The 17,771-nt window shown below is 41.7% G+C and overlaps 1 protein-coding gene across 3 annotated transcripts in view; it reads right to left on the bottom strand.

Annotated features, from left to right (window-relative positions):
* Positions 1 to 17,771, bottom strand: part of LDAH (lipid droplet associated hydrolase) — a 900,338-nt gene that overhangs the window by 553,252 nt on the left and 329,315 nt on the right. For all 3 annotated transcript variants that reach the window (XM_053709640.1, XM_053709641.1, XM_053709639.1), the window contains exon 4: positions 16,333 to 16,467. In XM_053709640.1, coding sequence (XP_053565615.1) covers positions 16,333 to 16,467 — 135 coding nt within the window. The remainder of the gene's footprint in view (positions 1 to 16,332; positions 16,468 to 17,771) is intronic.

The following is a 17,771-nucleotide window of genomic DNA, read 5'->3' as shown; positions in this document are numbered from 1 at the left end:
CCCGGTATGTGGATAGCAGACAGGTGGCAGGAGTGAGACTCCGCCCATAGAATAATCTTGGTCACTTCCTCCATCGCTAGGGAACTCCTTGTTCCCCCCTGATGGTTGATGTACGCAACAGTCGTCATGTTGTCTGATTGAAACCGTATGAACTTGGTCCTCGCTAGCTGAGGCCAAGCCTTGAGAGCATTGAATATCGCTCTCAGTTCCAGAATATTTATCGGTAGAAGAGATTCTTCCCGAGACCAAAGACCCTGAGCTTTCAGGGATCCCCAGACCGCGCCCCAGCCCGTCAGACTGGCGTCGGTCGTGACAATGACCCACTCTGGTCTGCGGAATGTCATCCCTTGTGACAGGTTGTCCAGGGACAGCCACCAACGGAGTGAGTCTCTGGTCCTCTGATTTACTTGTATCTTTGGAGACAAGTCTGTATAGTCCCCATTCCACTGACTGAGCATGCACAGTTGTAATGGTCTTAGATGAATGCGCGCAAAAGGAACTATGTCCATTGCCGCTACCATCAACCCGATCACTTCCATGCACTGAGCTACGGAAGGAAGAGGAACGGAATGAAGTATCCGACAAGAGTCCAGAAGCTTTGTTATTCTGGCCTCTGTTAGAAAAATCCTCATTTCTGAGGAATCTATAATTGTTCCCAAGAAGGGAACCCTTGTTGACGGGGATAGAGAACTCTTTTCCACGTTCACTTTCCAGCCGTGAGATCTGAGAAAGGCCAGGACGATGTCCGTGTGAGCCTTTGCTCGAGGGAGGGACGACGCTTGAATCAGAATGTCGTCCAGGTAGGGTACTACTGCAATGCCCCTTGGTCTTAGCACCGCTAGAAGGGACCCTAGTACCTTTGTGAAAATCCTTGGAGCAGTGGCTAATCCGAAAGGAAGCGCCACGAACTGGTAATGTTTGTCCAGGAATGCAAACCTTAGGAACCGATGATGTTCCTTGTGGATAGGAATATGTAGATACGCATCCTTTAAATCCACCGTGGTCATGAATTGACCTTCCTGGATGGAAGGAAGGATAGTTCGAATGGTTTCCATCTTGAACGATGGGACCTTGAGAAATTTGTTTAAGATCTTGAGATCTAGGATTGGTCTGAACGTTCCCTCTTTTTTGGGAACTATGAACAGATTGGAGTAGAACCCCATCCCTTGTTCTCTTAATGGAACAGGATGAATCACTCCCATTTTTAACAGGTCTTCTACACAATGTAAGAACGCCTGTCTTTTTATGTGGTCTGAAGACAACTGAGACCTGTGGAACCTCCCCCTTGGGGGAAGTCCCTTGAATTCCAGAAGATAACCCTGGGAGACTATTTCTAGCGCCCAAGGATCCAGAACATCTCTTGCCCAAGCCTGAGCGAAGAGAGAGAGTCTGCCCCCCACCAGATCCGGTCCCGGATCGGGGGCCAATAGTTCATGCTGTCTTGGTAGCAGTGGCAGGTTTCTTGGCCTGCTTTCCCTTGTTCCAGCCTTGCATTGGTCTCCAAGCTGGCTTGGCCTGAGAAGTATTACCCTCTTGCTTAGAGGACGTAGCACCTTGGGCTGGTCCGTTTTTACGAAAGGGACGAAAATTAGGTCTATTTTTTGCCTTGAAAGGCCGATCCTGAGGAAGGGCGTGGCCCTTACCCCCAGTGATATCAGAGATAATCTCTTTCAAGTCAGGACCAAACAGCGTTTTCCCCTTGAAAGGAATGTTTAGTAGCTTGTTCTTGGAAGACGCATCAGCCGACCAAGATTTCAACCAAAGCGCTCTGCGCGCCACAATAGCAAACCCAGAATTCTTAGCCGCTAACTTAGCCAATTGCAAAGAGGCGTCTAGAGTGAAAGAATTAGCCAATTTGAGAGCATTGATTCTGTCCATAATCTCCTCATAAGGAGGAGAGTCACTATCGAGCACCTTAATCAGTTCATCAAACCAGAAATATGCGGCTGTAGTGACAGGGACAATGCATGAAATGGGTTGTAGAAGGTAACCCTGCTGAACAAACATCTTTTTAAGCAAACCTTCTAATTTTTTATCCATAGGATCTTTGAAAGCACAACTATCCTCTATGGGAATAGTGGTGCGTTTGTTTAAAGTAGAAACCGCTCCCTCGACCTTGGGGACTGACTGCCATAAGTCCTTTCTGGGGTCGACCATAGGAAACAATTTTTTAAATATGGGGGGAGGGACGAAAGGAATACCGGGCCTTTCCCATTCTTTATTAACAATGTCCGCCACCCGCTTGGGTATAGGAAAAGCTTCTGGGAGCCCCGGCACCTCTAGGAACTTGTCCATTTTACATAGTTTCTCTGGGATGACCAAATTTTCACAATCATCCAGAGTGGATAATACCTCCTTAAGCAAAATGCGGAGATGTTCCAATTTAAATTTAAATGTAATCACATCAGATTCAGCCTGCTGAGAAATGTTCCCTAAATCAGTAATTTCTCCCTCAGACAAAACCTCCCTGGCCCCCTCAGATTGGGTTAGGGGCCCTTCAGAGATATTAATATCAGCGTCGTCATGCTCTTCAGTAACTAAAACAGAGCATCCACGCTTACGCTGACAAGGGTTCATTTTGGCTAAAATGTTTTTGACAGAATTATCCATTACAGCCGTTAATTGTTGCATAGTAAGGAGTATTGGCGCGCTAGATGTACTAGGGGCCTCCTGAGTGGGCAAGACTCGTGTAGACGAAGGAGGGAATGATGCAGTACCATGCTTACTCCCCTCACTTGAGGAATCATCTTGGGCATCATTGTCATTATCACATAAATCACATTTATTTAAATGAATAGGAATTCTGGCTTCCCCACATTCAGAACACAGTCTATCTGGTAGTTCAGACATGTTAAACAGGCATAAACTTGATAAGAAAGTACAAAAAAACGTTTTAAAATAAAACCGTTACTGTCACTTTAAATTTTAAACTGAACACACTTTATTACTGCAATTGCGAAAAAACATGAAGGAATTGTTCAAAATTCACCAAACTTTCACCACAGTGTCTTAAAGCCTTGAAAATATTGCACACCAATTTTGGAAGCTTTAACCCTTAAAATAACGGAACCGGAGCCGTTTTAAGCTTTAACCCCTTTACAGTCCCTGGTATCTGCTTTGCTGAGACCCAACCAAACCCAAAGGGGAATACGATACCAAATGACGCCTTCAGAAGTCTTTTATAAGTATCAGAGCTCCTCTCACATGCGACTGCATGCCATGCCTCTCAAAAACAAGTGCGCAACACCGGCGCGAAAATGAGACTCTGCCTATGCTTTGGGAAAGCCCCTAAAGAATAAGGTGTCAAAAACAGTGCCTGCCGATATTATTATATCAAAATACCCAGAATAAATGATTCCTCAAGGCTAAATAAGTGTTAATATCAATCGATTTAGCCCAAAAAAAAAGTCTACAGTCTAAATAAGCCCTTGTGAAGCCCTTATTTACAATCGTAATAAACATGGCTTACCGGATCCCATAGGGAAAATGACAGCTTCCAGCATTACATCGTCTTGTTAGAATGTGTCATACCTCAAGCAGCAAAGGACTGCAAACTGTTCCCCCAACTGAAGTTAATTGCTCTCAACAGTCCTGTGTGGAACAGCCATGGATTTTAGTTACGGTTGCTAAAATCATTTTCCTCATACAAACAGAATTCTTCATCTCTTTTCTGTTTCTGAGTAAATAGTACGTACCAGCACTATTTGAAAATAACAAACTCTTGATTGAATAATGAAAAACTACAGTTAAACACTAAAAAACTCTAAGCCATCTCCGTGGAGATGTTGCCTGTACAACGGCAAAGAGAATGACTGGGGTAGGCGGAGCCTAGGAGGGATCATGTGACCAGCTTTGCTGGGCTCTTTGCCATTTCCTGTTGGGGAAGAGAATATCCCACAAGTAAGGATGACGCCGTGGACCGGACACACCTATGTTGGAGAAATCCTCATTTCTAAAGAGTCTATTATTGTTCCCAAGAAGGGAACCCTTGTTGACGGAGATAGAGAACTCTTTTCTACGTTCACTTTCCATCCGTGAGATCTGAGAAAGGCCAGGACTATGTCCGTGTGAGCCTTTGCTTGAGGAAGGGACGACGCTTGAATCAGAATGTCGTCCAAGTAAGGTACTACTGCAATGCCCCTTGGTCTTAGTACCGCTAGAAGGGACCCTAGTACCTTTGTGAAAATCCTTGGAGCAGTGGCTAATCCGAAAGGAAGTGCCACGAACTGGTAATGCTTGTCCAGGAATGCGAACCTTAGGAACCGATGATGTTCCTTGTGGATAGGAATATGTAGATACGCATCCTTTAAATCCACCGTGGTCATGAATTGACCTTCCTGGATGGAAGGAAGAATTGTTCGAATAGTTTCCATTTTGAACGATGGAACCTTGAGAAACTTGTTTAGGATCTTGAGATCCAAGATTGGTCTGAACGTTCCCTCTTTTTTGGGAACTACGAACAGATTGGAGTAGAACCCCATCCCTTGTTCTCCTAATGGAACAGGATGAATTACTCCCATTTTTAACAGGTCTTCTACACAATGCAAGAATGCCTGTCTCTTTATGTGGTCTGAAGACAATTGAGACCTGTGGAACCTCCCCCTTGGGGGAGGCCCCTTGAATTCCAGAAGATAACCTTGGGAGACTATTTCTAGTGCCCAAGGATCCAGAACATCTCTTGCCCAAGCCTGAGCGAAGAGAGAGAGTCTGCCCCCCACCAGATCCGGTCCCGGATCGGGGGCCAACATTTCATGCTGTCTTGGTAGCAGTGGCAGGCTTCTTGGCCTGCTTTCCCTTGTTCCAGCCTTGCATTGGTCTCCAGGCTGGCTTGGCTTGAGAAGTATTACCCTCTTGCTTAGAGGACGTAGCACTTGGGGCTGGTCCGTTTCTACGAAAGGGACGAAAATTAGGTTTATTTTTGGCCTTGAAAGACCTATCCTGAGGAAGGGCGTGGCCCTTACCCCCAGTGATATCAGAGATAATCTCTTTCAAGTCAGGGCCAAACAGCGTTTTCCCCTTGAAAGGAATGTTAAGCAATTTGTTCTTGGAAGACGCATCCGCTGACCAAGATATCAACCAAAGCGCTCTGCGCGCCACAATAGCAAACCCAGAATTTTTCGCCGCTAACCTAGCCAATTGCAAAGTGGCGTCTAGGGTGAAAGAATTAGCCAATTTGAGAGCACGGATTCTGTCCATAATCTCCTCATAAGGAGGAGAATCACTATCGATCGCCTTTTCTAGCTCATCGAACCAGAAACACGCGGCTGTAGTGACAGGGACAATGCATGAAATTGGTTGTAGAAGGTAACCTTGCTGAACAAACATCTTTTTAAGCAAACCTTCTAATTTTTTATCCATAGGATCTTTGAAAGCACAACTATCTTCTATGGGTATAGTGGTGCGTTTGTTTAAAGTAGAAACCGCCCCCTCGACCTTGGGGACTGTCTGCCATAAGTCCTTTCTGGGGTCGACCATGGGAAACAATTTTTTAAATATGGGGGGAGGGACGAAAGGTATACCGGGCCTTTCCCATTCTTTATTTACAATGTCCGCCACCCGCTTGGGTATAGGAAAAGCTTCTGGAGGCCCCGGGACCTCTAGGAACTTGTCCATTTTACATAGTTTCTCTGGGATGATCAAATTCTCACAATCATCCAGAGTGGATAACACCTCCTTAAGCAGAGCGCGGAGATGTTCCAACTTAAATTTAAATGAAATCACATCGGGTTCAGCTTGTTGAGAAATTTTCCCTGAATCTGAAATTTCTCCCTCAGACAAAACCTCCCTGGCCCCCTCAGACTGGTGTAGGGGCATATCAGAACCATTATCATCAGCGTCCTCATGCTCTTCAGTATCTAAAACAGAGCAGTCGCGCTTACGCTGATAAGTGGGCATTTTGGCTAAAATGTTTTTGATAGAATTATCCATTACAGCCGTTAATTGTTGCATAGTAAGGAGTATTGGCGCGCTAGATGTACTAGGGGCCTCCTGAGTGGGCAAGACTGGTGTAGACGAAGGAGGGAATGATGCAGTACCATGCTTACTCCCCTCACTTGAGGAATCATCTTGGGCATCATTTTCAGTGTCACATAAATCACATCTATTTAAATGAGAAGGAACCTTGGCTTCCCCACATTCAGAACACAGTCTATCTGGTAGTTCAGACATGTTAAACAGGCATAAACTTGATAACAAAGTACAAAAAACGTTTTAAAATAAAACCGTTACTGTCACTTTAAATTTTAAACTGAACACACTTTATTACTGCAATTGCGAAAAAATATGAAGGAATTGTTCAAAATTCACCAAAATTTCACCACAGTGTCTTAAAGCCTTAAAAGTATTGCACACCAAATTTGGAAGCTTTAACCCTTAAAATAACGGAACCGGAGCCGTTTTTATCTTTAACCCCTTTACAGTCCCTGGTATCTGCTTTGCTGAGACCCAACCAAGCCCAAAGGGGAATACGATACCAAATGACGCCTTCAGAAAGTCTTTTTTATGTATCAGAGCTCCTCACACATGCGACTGCATGTCATGCTTCTCAAAAACAAGTGCGCAATACCGGCGCGAAAATGAGGCTCTGTCTATGATTAGGGAAAGCCCCTAGAGAATAAGGTGTCTAAAACAGTGCCTGCCGATATTATTTTACAAAAATACCCATATTAAATGATTCCTCAAGGCTAAATATGTTATATATGAATCGATTTAGCCCAGAAAATGTCTACAGTCTTAACAAGCCCTTGTGAAGCCCTTATTTACTCTGTAATAAAAATGGCTTACCGGATCCCATAGGGAAAATGACAGCTTCCAGCATTACATCGTCTTGTTAGAATGTGTCATACCTCAAGCAGCAAAAGTCTGCTCACTGTTCCCCCAACTGAAGTTAATTCCTCTCAACAGTCCTGTGTGGAACAGCCATCGATTTTAGTAACGGTTGCTAAAATCATTTTCCTCTTACAAACAGAAATCTTCATCTCTTTTCTGTTTCAGAGTAAATAGTACATACCAGCACTATTTTAAAATAACAAACTCCTGATTGAATAATAAAAACTACAGTTAAACACTAAAAAACTCTAAGCCATCTCCGTGGAGATGTTGCCTGTACAACGGCAAAGAGAATGACTGGGGTAGGCGGAGCCTAGGAGGGATCATGTGACCAGCTTTGCTGGGCTCTTTGCCATTTCCTGTTGGGGAAGAGAATATACCACAAGTAAGGATGACGCCGTGGACTGGACACACCTATGTTGGAGAAAAGGAAATTTATGCTTACCTGATAAATGTATTTCTTTTACGATATGACGAGTCCACGGATTTCATCCTTACTTGTGGGATTAAGCCTCCTGTTAGCAGGAAGTGGCAAAGAGCACCACAGTAGAGCTGTATATATAGCTCCTCCCTTCCCTCCCCCTCCAGTCATTCGACCGAAGTTAGGAAGAGAAAGGAAAAGCCAAAGGTGCAGAGGTGACTGACGTTTAATAAAAATAAGTACATACCTGTCTTAGAAATGACAGGGTGGGCAGTGGACTAGTCATATCGTAAAATAAATAAATTTATCAGGTAAGCATAAAGTTCCTTTTCTTTTACAAGATATGACGAGTCCACGGATTTAATTCTTACTTGTGGGATACAATACCAAAGCTACAGGACACGGATGAAAGGGAGGGACAAGACAGGAACCTAAACAGAAGGCACCACTGCTTGAAGAACCTTTCTCCCAAAAACAGCTTCAGAAGAAGCAAAAGTATCAAATTTGGAAAATATGGAAAAAGTGTGAAGAGACAACCAAGTTGCAGCCTTGCAAATCTGTTCAACAGAAGCATCGTTTTTAAATGCCCATGAGGAAGTCACAGCCCTGGTAGAATGAGCCGTAATTCTTTCAGGAGGCTGCTGTCCCGCAGTCTCATATGCCAGACGGATGATACTATTCAGCCAAAAAGAAAGAGAGGTAGCCGTAGCTTTCTGGCCCCTACGCTTTTCAGAAAAAACAACAAATAATGAAGATGATTGACGAAATTCCTAAGTCGCCTGCAAGTAAAACTTCAGGGCACGGACCCCGTCCAGGTTATGCAACAGATGCTCCTTCTTAGAAGAAGGGTTAGGACATAATGAAGGAACAACAATTTCCTGATTAATATTCTTATTAGAAACAACCTTAGGAAGGAAACCAGGTTTGGTACGTAAAACCACCTTATCAGAATGGAAGATAAGATAAGGCGAGTCACATTGTAACAATGAAAGCTCAGAAACTCTACAAGCAGAAGAAATAGCAACCAAAAATAAAACCTTCCAAGATAACAACTTAATATCTATGGAATGCATGGGTTCAAACGGAACCCCTTGAAGAACATTAAGAACTAAATCCAAACTCCAGGGTGGAGCAATTGGTCTAAACACAGGCTTGATTCTGGTCAGAGCCTGACAAAAAGACTGAACGTCTGGAACATCTGCCAAACGTTTGTGAAGTAAAATTGATAAAGCAGAGATTTTTCCCTTTAATGAACTAGCTGATAACCCTTTTTCCAATCCTTCTTGGAGAAAAGACAGAATCCTGGGAATCCTAACTCTACTCCATGAGTAGCCCTTCGATTCACACAAATAAAGATATTTACGTCATATCTTATGGTAGATCTTTCTAGTAACAGGCTTACGTGCCTGAATCAAAGTATCAATGACCGAGTCAGAGAACCCCCGCTTAGATAAAATGAAGCGTTCAATCTCCAAGCAGTCAGTTGCAGAGAAACAAGATTCGGATGTTGGAAGGTTCCCTGAATGAGAAGGTCCTGCCTCGATGGAAGCTTCCACGGCGGCAGGGATGGCATGTCCACTAGATCGGCATACCAAGTCCTGCAAGGCCACGCAGGCGCAATTAGAATTACTGAAGCCCTCTCCTGTTTGATCCGAGCAATCACCCGGGGAAGGAAAGCAAACAGTGGAAACACATAAGCTAGGTTGAACGACCAAGACACTGCCAAGGCATCTATCAGTTCGGCCTGAGGATCCCTTGACCTGGATCCGTATCTTGGGAGCTTGGCATTCTGACGAGACGCCATCAGATCGAATTCCGGTCTGCCCCATCTGAAGATCAGAGCAGCAAAGACCTCCGGATGGAGTTCCCACTCCCCCGGATGAAACGTCTGTTTGCTTAAGAAATCTGCTTCCCAGTTGTCCACTCCTGGGATGTAGATTGCTGACAGATAGCAAGAGTGAGCCTCCGCCCACCAAATTATCTTGGATACTTCTATCATCGCTAAGGAACTCCTTGTTCCTCCCTGATGATTGATGTAAGCCACAGTCGTGATGTTGTCTGACTGAAAGTGGATGAATTTGGCCGAAGCCAACTGAGGCCACGCCAGAAGCGCATTGAATATTGCTCTTAAAGGGCCATGATACCCAAATGTTGAAACACTTGAAAGTGATGCAGCATAGCTGTAAAAAGCTGACTAGAAAATATCACCTAAACATCTCTATGTAAAAAAGAAAGATATTTTACCTCAAAAGTTCCTCAGTAGCCACCTCCCATTGTAAAGGATTTCTAAGCAGCATTTTAGTGTGTCTGTCCTGGGACAGCTGAAAGGATGAGCCTCGTGAACTCTCATATTATTTCACAAATCAGATAAAGGAAGCTTACTATGAAATCTCATGAGAGTTAAAGGGACACTGTACCCAAATTTTTTCTTTTATAATTCAGAAAGAGCATGCAATTTTAAGCAACTTTCTAATTTACTCCTATTATCAATTTTTCTTCGTTCTCTTGCTATTATTATTTGAAAAAGAAGGCATCTAGGCTTTTTTTTGGTTTCAGTACTCTGGACAGCACTTTTTTATTGGTGGATGAATTTATCCACCAATCAGCAAGGACAACCCAGGTTGTTCAGCAAAAATGGGCCGGCATCTAAACTTACATTCTTGCATTTTAAATAAAGATACCAAGAGAATGAAGAAAATTTGATAATAGAAGTAAATTAGAAAGTTGCTTAAGATTTCATGCTCAATCTGAATCATGAAAGAAAAATTTTGGGTACAGTGTCCCTTTAAGTCAAATCTCATGAGATCACAGTAAGAGTTCATGACTTCAGCACTGCTGATGCTGATTGGCTGCTGTTCATTTCTTCATTTTTATTTTTTTTTACCTGCAGCTGGGAGCAGCTGAGTATAACTTTTTACACAGAACTTACTCTGCTGAGCTGAGGAAATTGTGAGGTAAAATATCTTCCTTTTTTACATAGAGATGCTCAGGTGATATTTTCCTGTCAGCTTTTTACAGTTATACTGCATTAGTTTCAAGTGATTTAGCATATGAGTATTATGTCCCTTTAATTCCAGAATATTGATTGGAAGAAGAGACTCCGACTGAGTCAACACACCCTGAGCCTTCAGGGAATTCCAGACTGCACCCCAACCTAGTAGGCTGGCTTTCTTTGTTACTATCACCCATGAGGGTCTGCGGAAGCACGTCCCTTGGGACAGATGATCCGGCGACAACCACAAAAGAAGAGAGTCTCTTGTCTCCTGATCCAGAGCTATCTGAGGAGACAAATGTGCATAATCTCCATTCCACTGCCTGAGCATGCTCAGTTGTAGTGGTCTGAGATGAAAATGAGCAAACGGAATCATGTCCATTGCCGCCACCATCAATCCAATTACCTCCATGCACTGAGCCACTGATGGCCGAGGATTGGACTGAAGAGCTAGGCATGTATTCAGAATCTTTGACTTTCTGACCTCCGTCAAGAATTTTTTTATAGATATGGAATCTATTAGAGTTCCCAAGAGGGGAACCTTTGTCTGTGGAATTAATTAACTCTTTTCTAGATTCACCTTCCACCCGTGAGTCCTCAGAAAGGACAGAACCATGTCTGTATGACACTTTGCCAGATGGTAAGACAACGCCTGGATCAGAATATCGTCCAGATAAGGCGCCACTGCAATGCCCTGCGGTATGAGAACCGTCAGAAGTGACCCTAGAACCTTTGTGAAGATCCTGGGTGCTGTGGCCAACCCGAAGGGCAGAGCCACAAACTGAAAATGTTTGTCCAGAAAGGCAAACCTTAGGAACTGGTGATGATCCTTGTGGATAGAAATATGAAGATATGCATCCTTCAAGTCCATGGTAGTCATATATTGACCCTCCTGGATCAACGGTAGAATTGTTCGAATAGTCTCCATTTTGAAGGATGGGACTTTGAGAAACTTGTTTAGACTTTTTAGATCTAAAATAGGTCGAAACGTGCCCTCTTTTTTGGGAACCACGGGACGAATTACTCCCATAATAGAGAGGTCTTTTACACAACGTAAGAAAGCCTCTCTTTTTATCTGATCTACAGACAATAGTGAAAGAAGAAACCTCCCCCTTGGGAGAGAATTTTTGAATTCCAGCTGATACCCTTGGGACACGATTTCCAGTGTCCAAGGATCCTGAACATCTCTTACCCAAGCCTGGGCAAAGAGAGAAAGTCTACTAGATCTGGGCCCGGATCGGAGGCCGCCCCTTCATGCTGTCTTGGTAGCAGCAGCAGGCTTCTTGGGTTGTTTACCCTTGTTCCAAGCCTGGTTGGGTCTCCAGACGGACTTGGCCTGAGCAAAATTCCCTTCCTGTTTGGGGGAAGAAGAGGGGACTCCTTTAATGTTCTGAAAGGAACGAAAATTATTGTGTTTACCCCTCTGTTTAGCAGTTCTATCCTGAGGTAGGAGATGACCCTTACCTCCCATGCTCTACGCGCTAAAATGGCAAATCCGGCATTCTTAGCCGCCAATTTGGCAATCTGAAAGGCGGCATCTGTAATAAAAGAATTAGCCAGCTTAAGAGCCTTAATTCTATCTAAAATATCCTCTAAAGGAGTCTCAGTCTTAAGAGACTCTTCTAATGCATCAAACCAGAAGGCCGCCGCAGTGGTCACTGGTACAATGCAGGCCGTCAGTTGTAAAAGGAAACCCTGATGAATAAACAATTTCTTTAGAAGACCCTCCAATTTCTTAGCCATAGGGTCTTTGAAAGCACAACTGTCCTCAATAGGAATAGTTGTACGCGTAGCCAGGGTAGATATAGCTCCCTCCACCTTAGGGACTGTTTGCCGAGAGTCCCGAACAGTGTCAGATATGGGATACATTTTCTTAAAATTTGGAGAAGGTGAGAACGGGATACCCGGTCTGTCCCATTCCCTCTTAATAATCTCCGAAATTCTCTAAGGAACCGGAAAAACATCAGTGTAAGCAGGTACCTCTAGGTATTTGTCCATATTACACAATTTCTCTGGTGGTACCACAATAGAGTCACAGTCATCCAAAGTCGCTAAAACCTCCCGAAGTAACAGGCGGAGGTGTTCAAGCTTAAATCTAAAGGACATGACGTACGAAACCGTCTGAGGTAACACACTTCCCGAATCGGAAAGTTCCCCCTCAGACAGAAGTTCCCTGACCCCCAAATCAGATCTCTGTGAGGGTACATCGGAAATGGCCAACAAAGTATCAGAGTATATCTCGGTATTGAAATTGACTTCTGTCCTGCTACGTTTACCCTGATACACTGGCAACTTAGATAATACCTCTGTAAGGGTAGATGATATAACTGCAGCCATATCCTGCAGAGTAAATGAAGTAGACGCGGTTGAAGAACCTGGCGTCGCTTGGGTGGGCGTTAAAGGTTGTGACGCTTGGGAGGAATTTGGCGGCATACCCTGATTCTCCTCAGACTGAGAATCATCCTTAGACACACTTTCCTTAAATAAAATCTGCTCTTTACATTGTAAGGCCCTTTCAGTACATGAGGGACAGAAAGTAAGAGGGGGTTCCACAATGGCATCTAAACACATAGAACAAGTAGTTTCCTCAAGTTCAGACATGTTAAACAGACTAGCAATAGCAATAATAGTCGTTCTTTACTTGAAATATTGAGCTCTGAATTCAAATTACATAGACAAAAGTGTTAACACTAAAAAGTGTACTGCGCCTTTAAATAATAAAAGCGCAACAATTTTTCTGTTATCTTCAAAACAACGTTTGTGGCAATAAAAACTGTTCTAATGTGCACTAGTTTGCTTAGATGTGTAAAAAAGCAATATAAATCGAATTTATCAGTTATAACAAACTTTTTATTTATTCAGGCCCCTGCACCTCGCCACAGCTCTGCTGTGGCACCTACCTGCCCCCGGAATACACTGCTGCCGCTTGAGAAGCTTTTAAGATCCTTCGATTGGCAAAACAACTTAGGCCCCACCGGAGCCCAGGACCTTGCTGTCTATGCGATCCGGATGATACTGCGCGTCTGAGCGTGCGAAAATAGGCCCCGACCCCCGTGGGCGTAACTCTAGCTTTTACAGAGACCCGCATGGGTTGCAAAGAAAAAACAAACATGTCGTTCTTAATAAAATATGAAAGCCATGTGCCCCTCTTACACAAACATGTCGCACCAATATCAAGCCTAACTGCATGACAGATAAATGTATGACAATGACCGTTCTTAGCCAGCAACCGCATCTCCCAGTGTTTAGCCCATACTGAATATTTCTCATAAGAGATATTAGACACATTTAGCAGTCAATATAAAGGGAATTCCGGGTACACCATTACCATACATATAGTGCATACTGATTACCCCTCCCCAGATAGGGAATAATGTCAGCCTGTTCTGATGCATCAAGTCTCCCCAGAAACAAATGACTGAACATACCTCAATGCTGCTTGTAGCATGACACGGTTCTCCACACTGAAGATGTTTTTTTACACTACCTTCAACTGCTCTGTAGGAACCAGCATGGATCTTAGATAACATTTGCTAAGATCATCAACATCAGGGCAGAAAAATAAAATGTCTCCACTCCTCTTGGGAAGTTATAGACTGACGATTTCTCCCTGAGGAAAATAGTACTCACTGGCACCATTTTAAAATAAAAAACTTCTTGATTGAAGAATCTAAAACTAACACCTCCCTTTACCTCTTCCTATCACTAACACAGGCAAAGAGAATGACCGGAGGGGGAGGGAAGGGAGGAGCTATATATACAGCTCTGCTGTGGTGCTCTTTGCCACTTCCTGCTAACAGGAGGTTTAATCCCACAAGTAAGGATGAAATCCGTGGACTCGCCATATCTTGCAAAAGAAATGCACTGAGATAAGAGGCGGCCTTCAAGGGCTTAGTAATTAGCAGATGCTCCTACCTAGGTTTATATTTCAGCAAAGAATACCAAGAGAACAAAGCAAATTTGATGCTAAAAGAAAATTACAAAGTTGTTTTAAATTGCATGTCCTATCTGAATCATAAAAGTTTAATTTTAACTAGACTGTCCCTTTAAAACACTAATGAGTACACCCATCTTAAGATAGGATTTTGTTTTGTTTTGTTTCCACATTTGAGGGATAAGCTTTTTCACAAAGTCAAGATTTGGAAAAAAGGGCATCCTAAAATTACAAGGGAGCTTTACTGAACCATCAAGCTGGCTTTCTACAACTGTTTCCATTCTATTGATAAACTTATCAAAGTACCCATAACCCACCTGAAATTTCCAGTTATGTCTCCTTCTCATATTCACTTCATCATCTGTCTGAGACATTTGGCAAGATCTGATGCAGGCAATGTGGTGTGGGCGATACCAACTTGTTAACTATTTTGCAATTGTCTCCTCTTTCTAATAAGGGTTTAGGTGTCAAATGTTTGTTACACAAATGGCAATAGACTGCATGCATATTGTTGGAGTGCCCGAATCGCCAAGGACGCAAAAATAATTTAAAATGTGAGGGCAAAAGCTCGGGTAGTTATTAGGTTATCATAATTGAAAAGGTGGTCACCTGATATGTGCATATGAAACATAACCCTACGAATTAGGTAGCCATTATCTCACCCCTAGAAGAATACACAGAGAAACATAAGATGTGCCATTTGAAAGAGGATACCAAGCTCGTTCAAACTAATTGTACTATGGCCAACCAGCTGCCAGGATATTGTCAGAGCAATGACAAATACCTATCTCTTCAAACCACAGAAATATTTCAAAAGATTCCTAATTTTAAAAAGAGTACCCCCCAATTAAAAAAGGATATTTCATATCAGTTTAGAGATCGCTTAAAGTTAATGTCAACTTTCACAAATGAAAGCCCTGTTTTTAAAAATACTATTAAAAACAGGGGCACTTTCATTCATTGAAGCCGTTCTTTTAAAATACTTACCTTTTATTCCTAGCAATCGTGGAACACCGAAGCAGCAATTCCCCTGCCTCCAGGTCGTCTCTTCTTACTTCAGAAATGATGAACCTGGCTTCCTCCAATCACGGCGTGGCCTCAGGCAATGTTTGCTCTGGGGGGGAAGCCGTTAATGGAGGAAGCCGGATGCGTCATTTATGACTTAAGAAGAGACTACCTGGAGGCGGGGGAATCGCTGCTCCGGTGTTTCACGCTTGCTAGGAATAAAAGGTAAGTATTTTAAAAGAACGGCTTCAATGTAAACTTTCGTGAATGAAAGTGCCCCTGCTTTTAATAGTGTTTTAAAAACATGGCTTTCATTCGTGAAAGTTGACATTCACGTTAAAGGGACATGAAACGAAAAAAATTTCTTTCATGATTTAGGTAGAATATACCATTTTAAACAACTTTCCAATTTACTTCTATTATCAAATTTGCTTCATTCTCGTGGTATCATTTGTTGAGCAGCAGTGCACGACTGGGAGCTAGATGAATAAATGGGAGAGCCAATGACAATCTGTATATACATGCAGCCACTAATCAGTAGCTAGAACCTAGGTTCTTTGCTGCTCTTCAGCTGTCCTGGATAAACCGTCCAGCAAAGGATAACAAGAGAAGGAAGCAAATTAAATAATAGAAGTAAATTGGAAAGTAGTTTAAAATTGTATGCTCTGTCTAAATCACGAATGTCTAATTATGACTGTACTGTCCCTTTAATCTTCAGAGTAATAGCAATCACCTGACAAGGTTTTGCCACAGTTTGTTTTATTCATTCTTGCTTTCTGCATAAAGTACAAAACACTGTAAAATGAGCAAGAAAAACTTTTTTTTTTTATCTTCTAATTCCCCATTACAAATTTATATTAAAAACCATAGCTACATCATCCTATAAACTGGGGTTTTGGGAGGATGAATTGATACTAAAGTGTTTCTAGAAATATAGAAAAATAATGACTCAAGCATTAAGCAATAAGATAAATTCCACTAATGAGAAAAAATACTTTTTTTTGCCATTATTATTCTTTGGTAGAACATGGTCTCCTAAAAAAGTATAAGAAAAAAGTGTAAAGCTTAAAAAAAAAAAAAAAGGTCCTAGCTGTGAGGCTATAATTTAAGCTAAAATAATTTAGAATGCAATAAATAAAATGTGTGACATACCATAAGTCATGTCCATTCCTCTTGGTGGCGCACAGTGACCAGCATGGCTGACTGCCCAAACTGGATATTTTTCATGTAAACCATAATAAAGGGACTGCATAAATGTCCTGTAAAACCCAACAATACCTGGGTTACCTGCAACAAAAAATGACAAATTAATAAAACAAATGTAAAACAAAAAAACAACAACATATATCACATAGACATACACATGAGCATATTCTGGAATTGGTCCCTGATTTAGATGCAAATTCTGTGCCCATCTAACATGTAACATGATACAGATACCATAATAATCAATTGTGTATTGTTTAGTGTACTTAAATAGCAACCAATGACAGAAAGACACACCTAGAGGCCACAGAGAGACTTATAGACTAAATTGTTTTTTATATTTTATGGAATAGAAAACACTTTGCATTGCGATTCATTGATTTTAATACCTAAGGCATGCATAATGTATAATGTATAAGAATAATTCAGAAAATGAGGGTTCTTAAACCCAATAAATAAAACTGTTTTCAGAAGTTTTGACCAAACATACTGTATATATTTTAAAAATTACAGAGTTTAATTAATTTTAAAATATAAATAGCAACAAAAGGTTCTAATAACAGATTTGACATTACATTTAATAACCAATTATTCTCTCCTTCATTTAAATCATAACATTTTGTATAACTAATTTACAAAACAAAAATGGGCTTGTACAGTGATGCCCTTTCATAATCTATACTAGGGATATCTAACTTTTTTCACAAGGGGCCACATCCACATCAGAAATGTTTTTTCTCTCCTAGTGCAGGTGAGCAAATGATAAAAACACTAAATAAAACATAAAAAATATATATACTATACTTATGTAAAAACCTAAAATAACTATTTAGAGGTGATTTAAATGTGTTGTTGGCATACTGCTATTATATGAAGAAAAGAAACACAAACTGAATGCACTAGTGGGCCACATTGAAGTGCTGCTTTTTTAAAAAAAAAAAAACTATGTTTTTTACATAAATATATTTTTAAAGGTTTAAATCTAGCTCTGATAAATGCATAACAAACATAAATAGGAGCCGAGAATCCTTCTAAAGTAAATGACTATGGTTGGGAAAACTCTAGTGCATTATATAGTAGAGTGATTATCATTAGTCTTGGAATAAAAATATAAATGTATTCTTACCTTATAAATTAATTTCTTTCATGGTGGTGAGAGTCCACAATCCATAAGTCCTGTTAATTATATTCTGGCCACTAGGAGGAGGCAAAGATCCCAAAACTCAGACTGGCCTCCCGCAAAACTCCAACAGCAGTGAGGTAAAACCAGGTGAGTTAGTTCCAAAAGTCTGTTGAACCATTAAACATAACGGATGATGGATAAATGATGGTTTGGCAGCAAGTAGTAAGATCAAAGCTTACTTTAATAACAATACAAAAATATC

This window comes from Bombina bombina, chromosome 4, assembly GCF_027579735.1.
Source record: "Bombina bombina isolate aBomBom1 chromosome 4, aBomBom1.pri, whole genome shotgun sequence".
Taxonomy (NCBI): domain Eukaryota; kingdom Metazoa; phylum Chordata; class Amphibia; order Anura; family Bombinatoridae; genus Bombina; species Bombina bombina.
The sequence above is the reverse complement of the archived record's forward strand: the minus strand, read 5'-3'. Positions and strand labels throughout refer to the sequence as shown.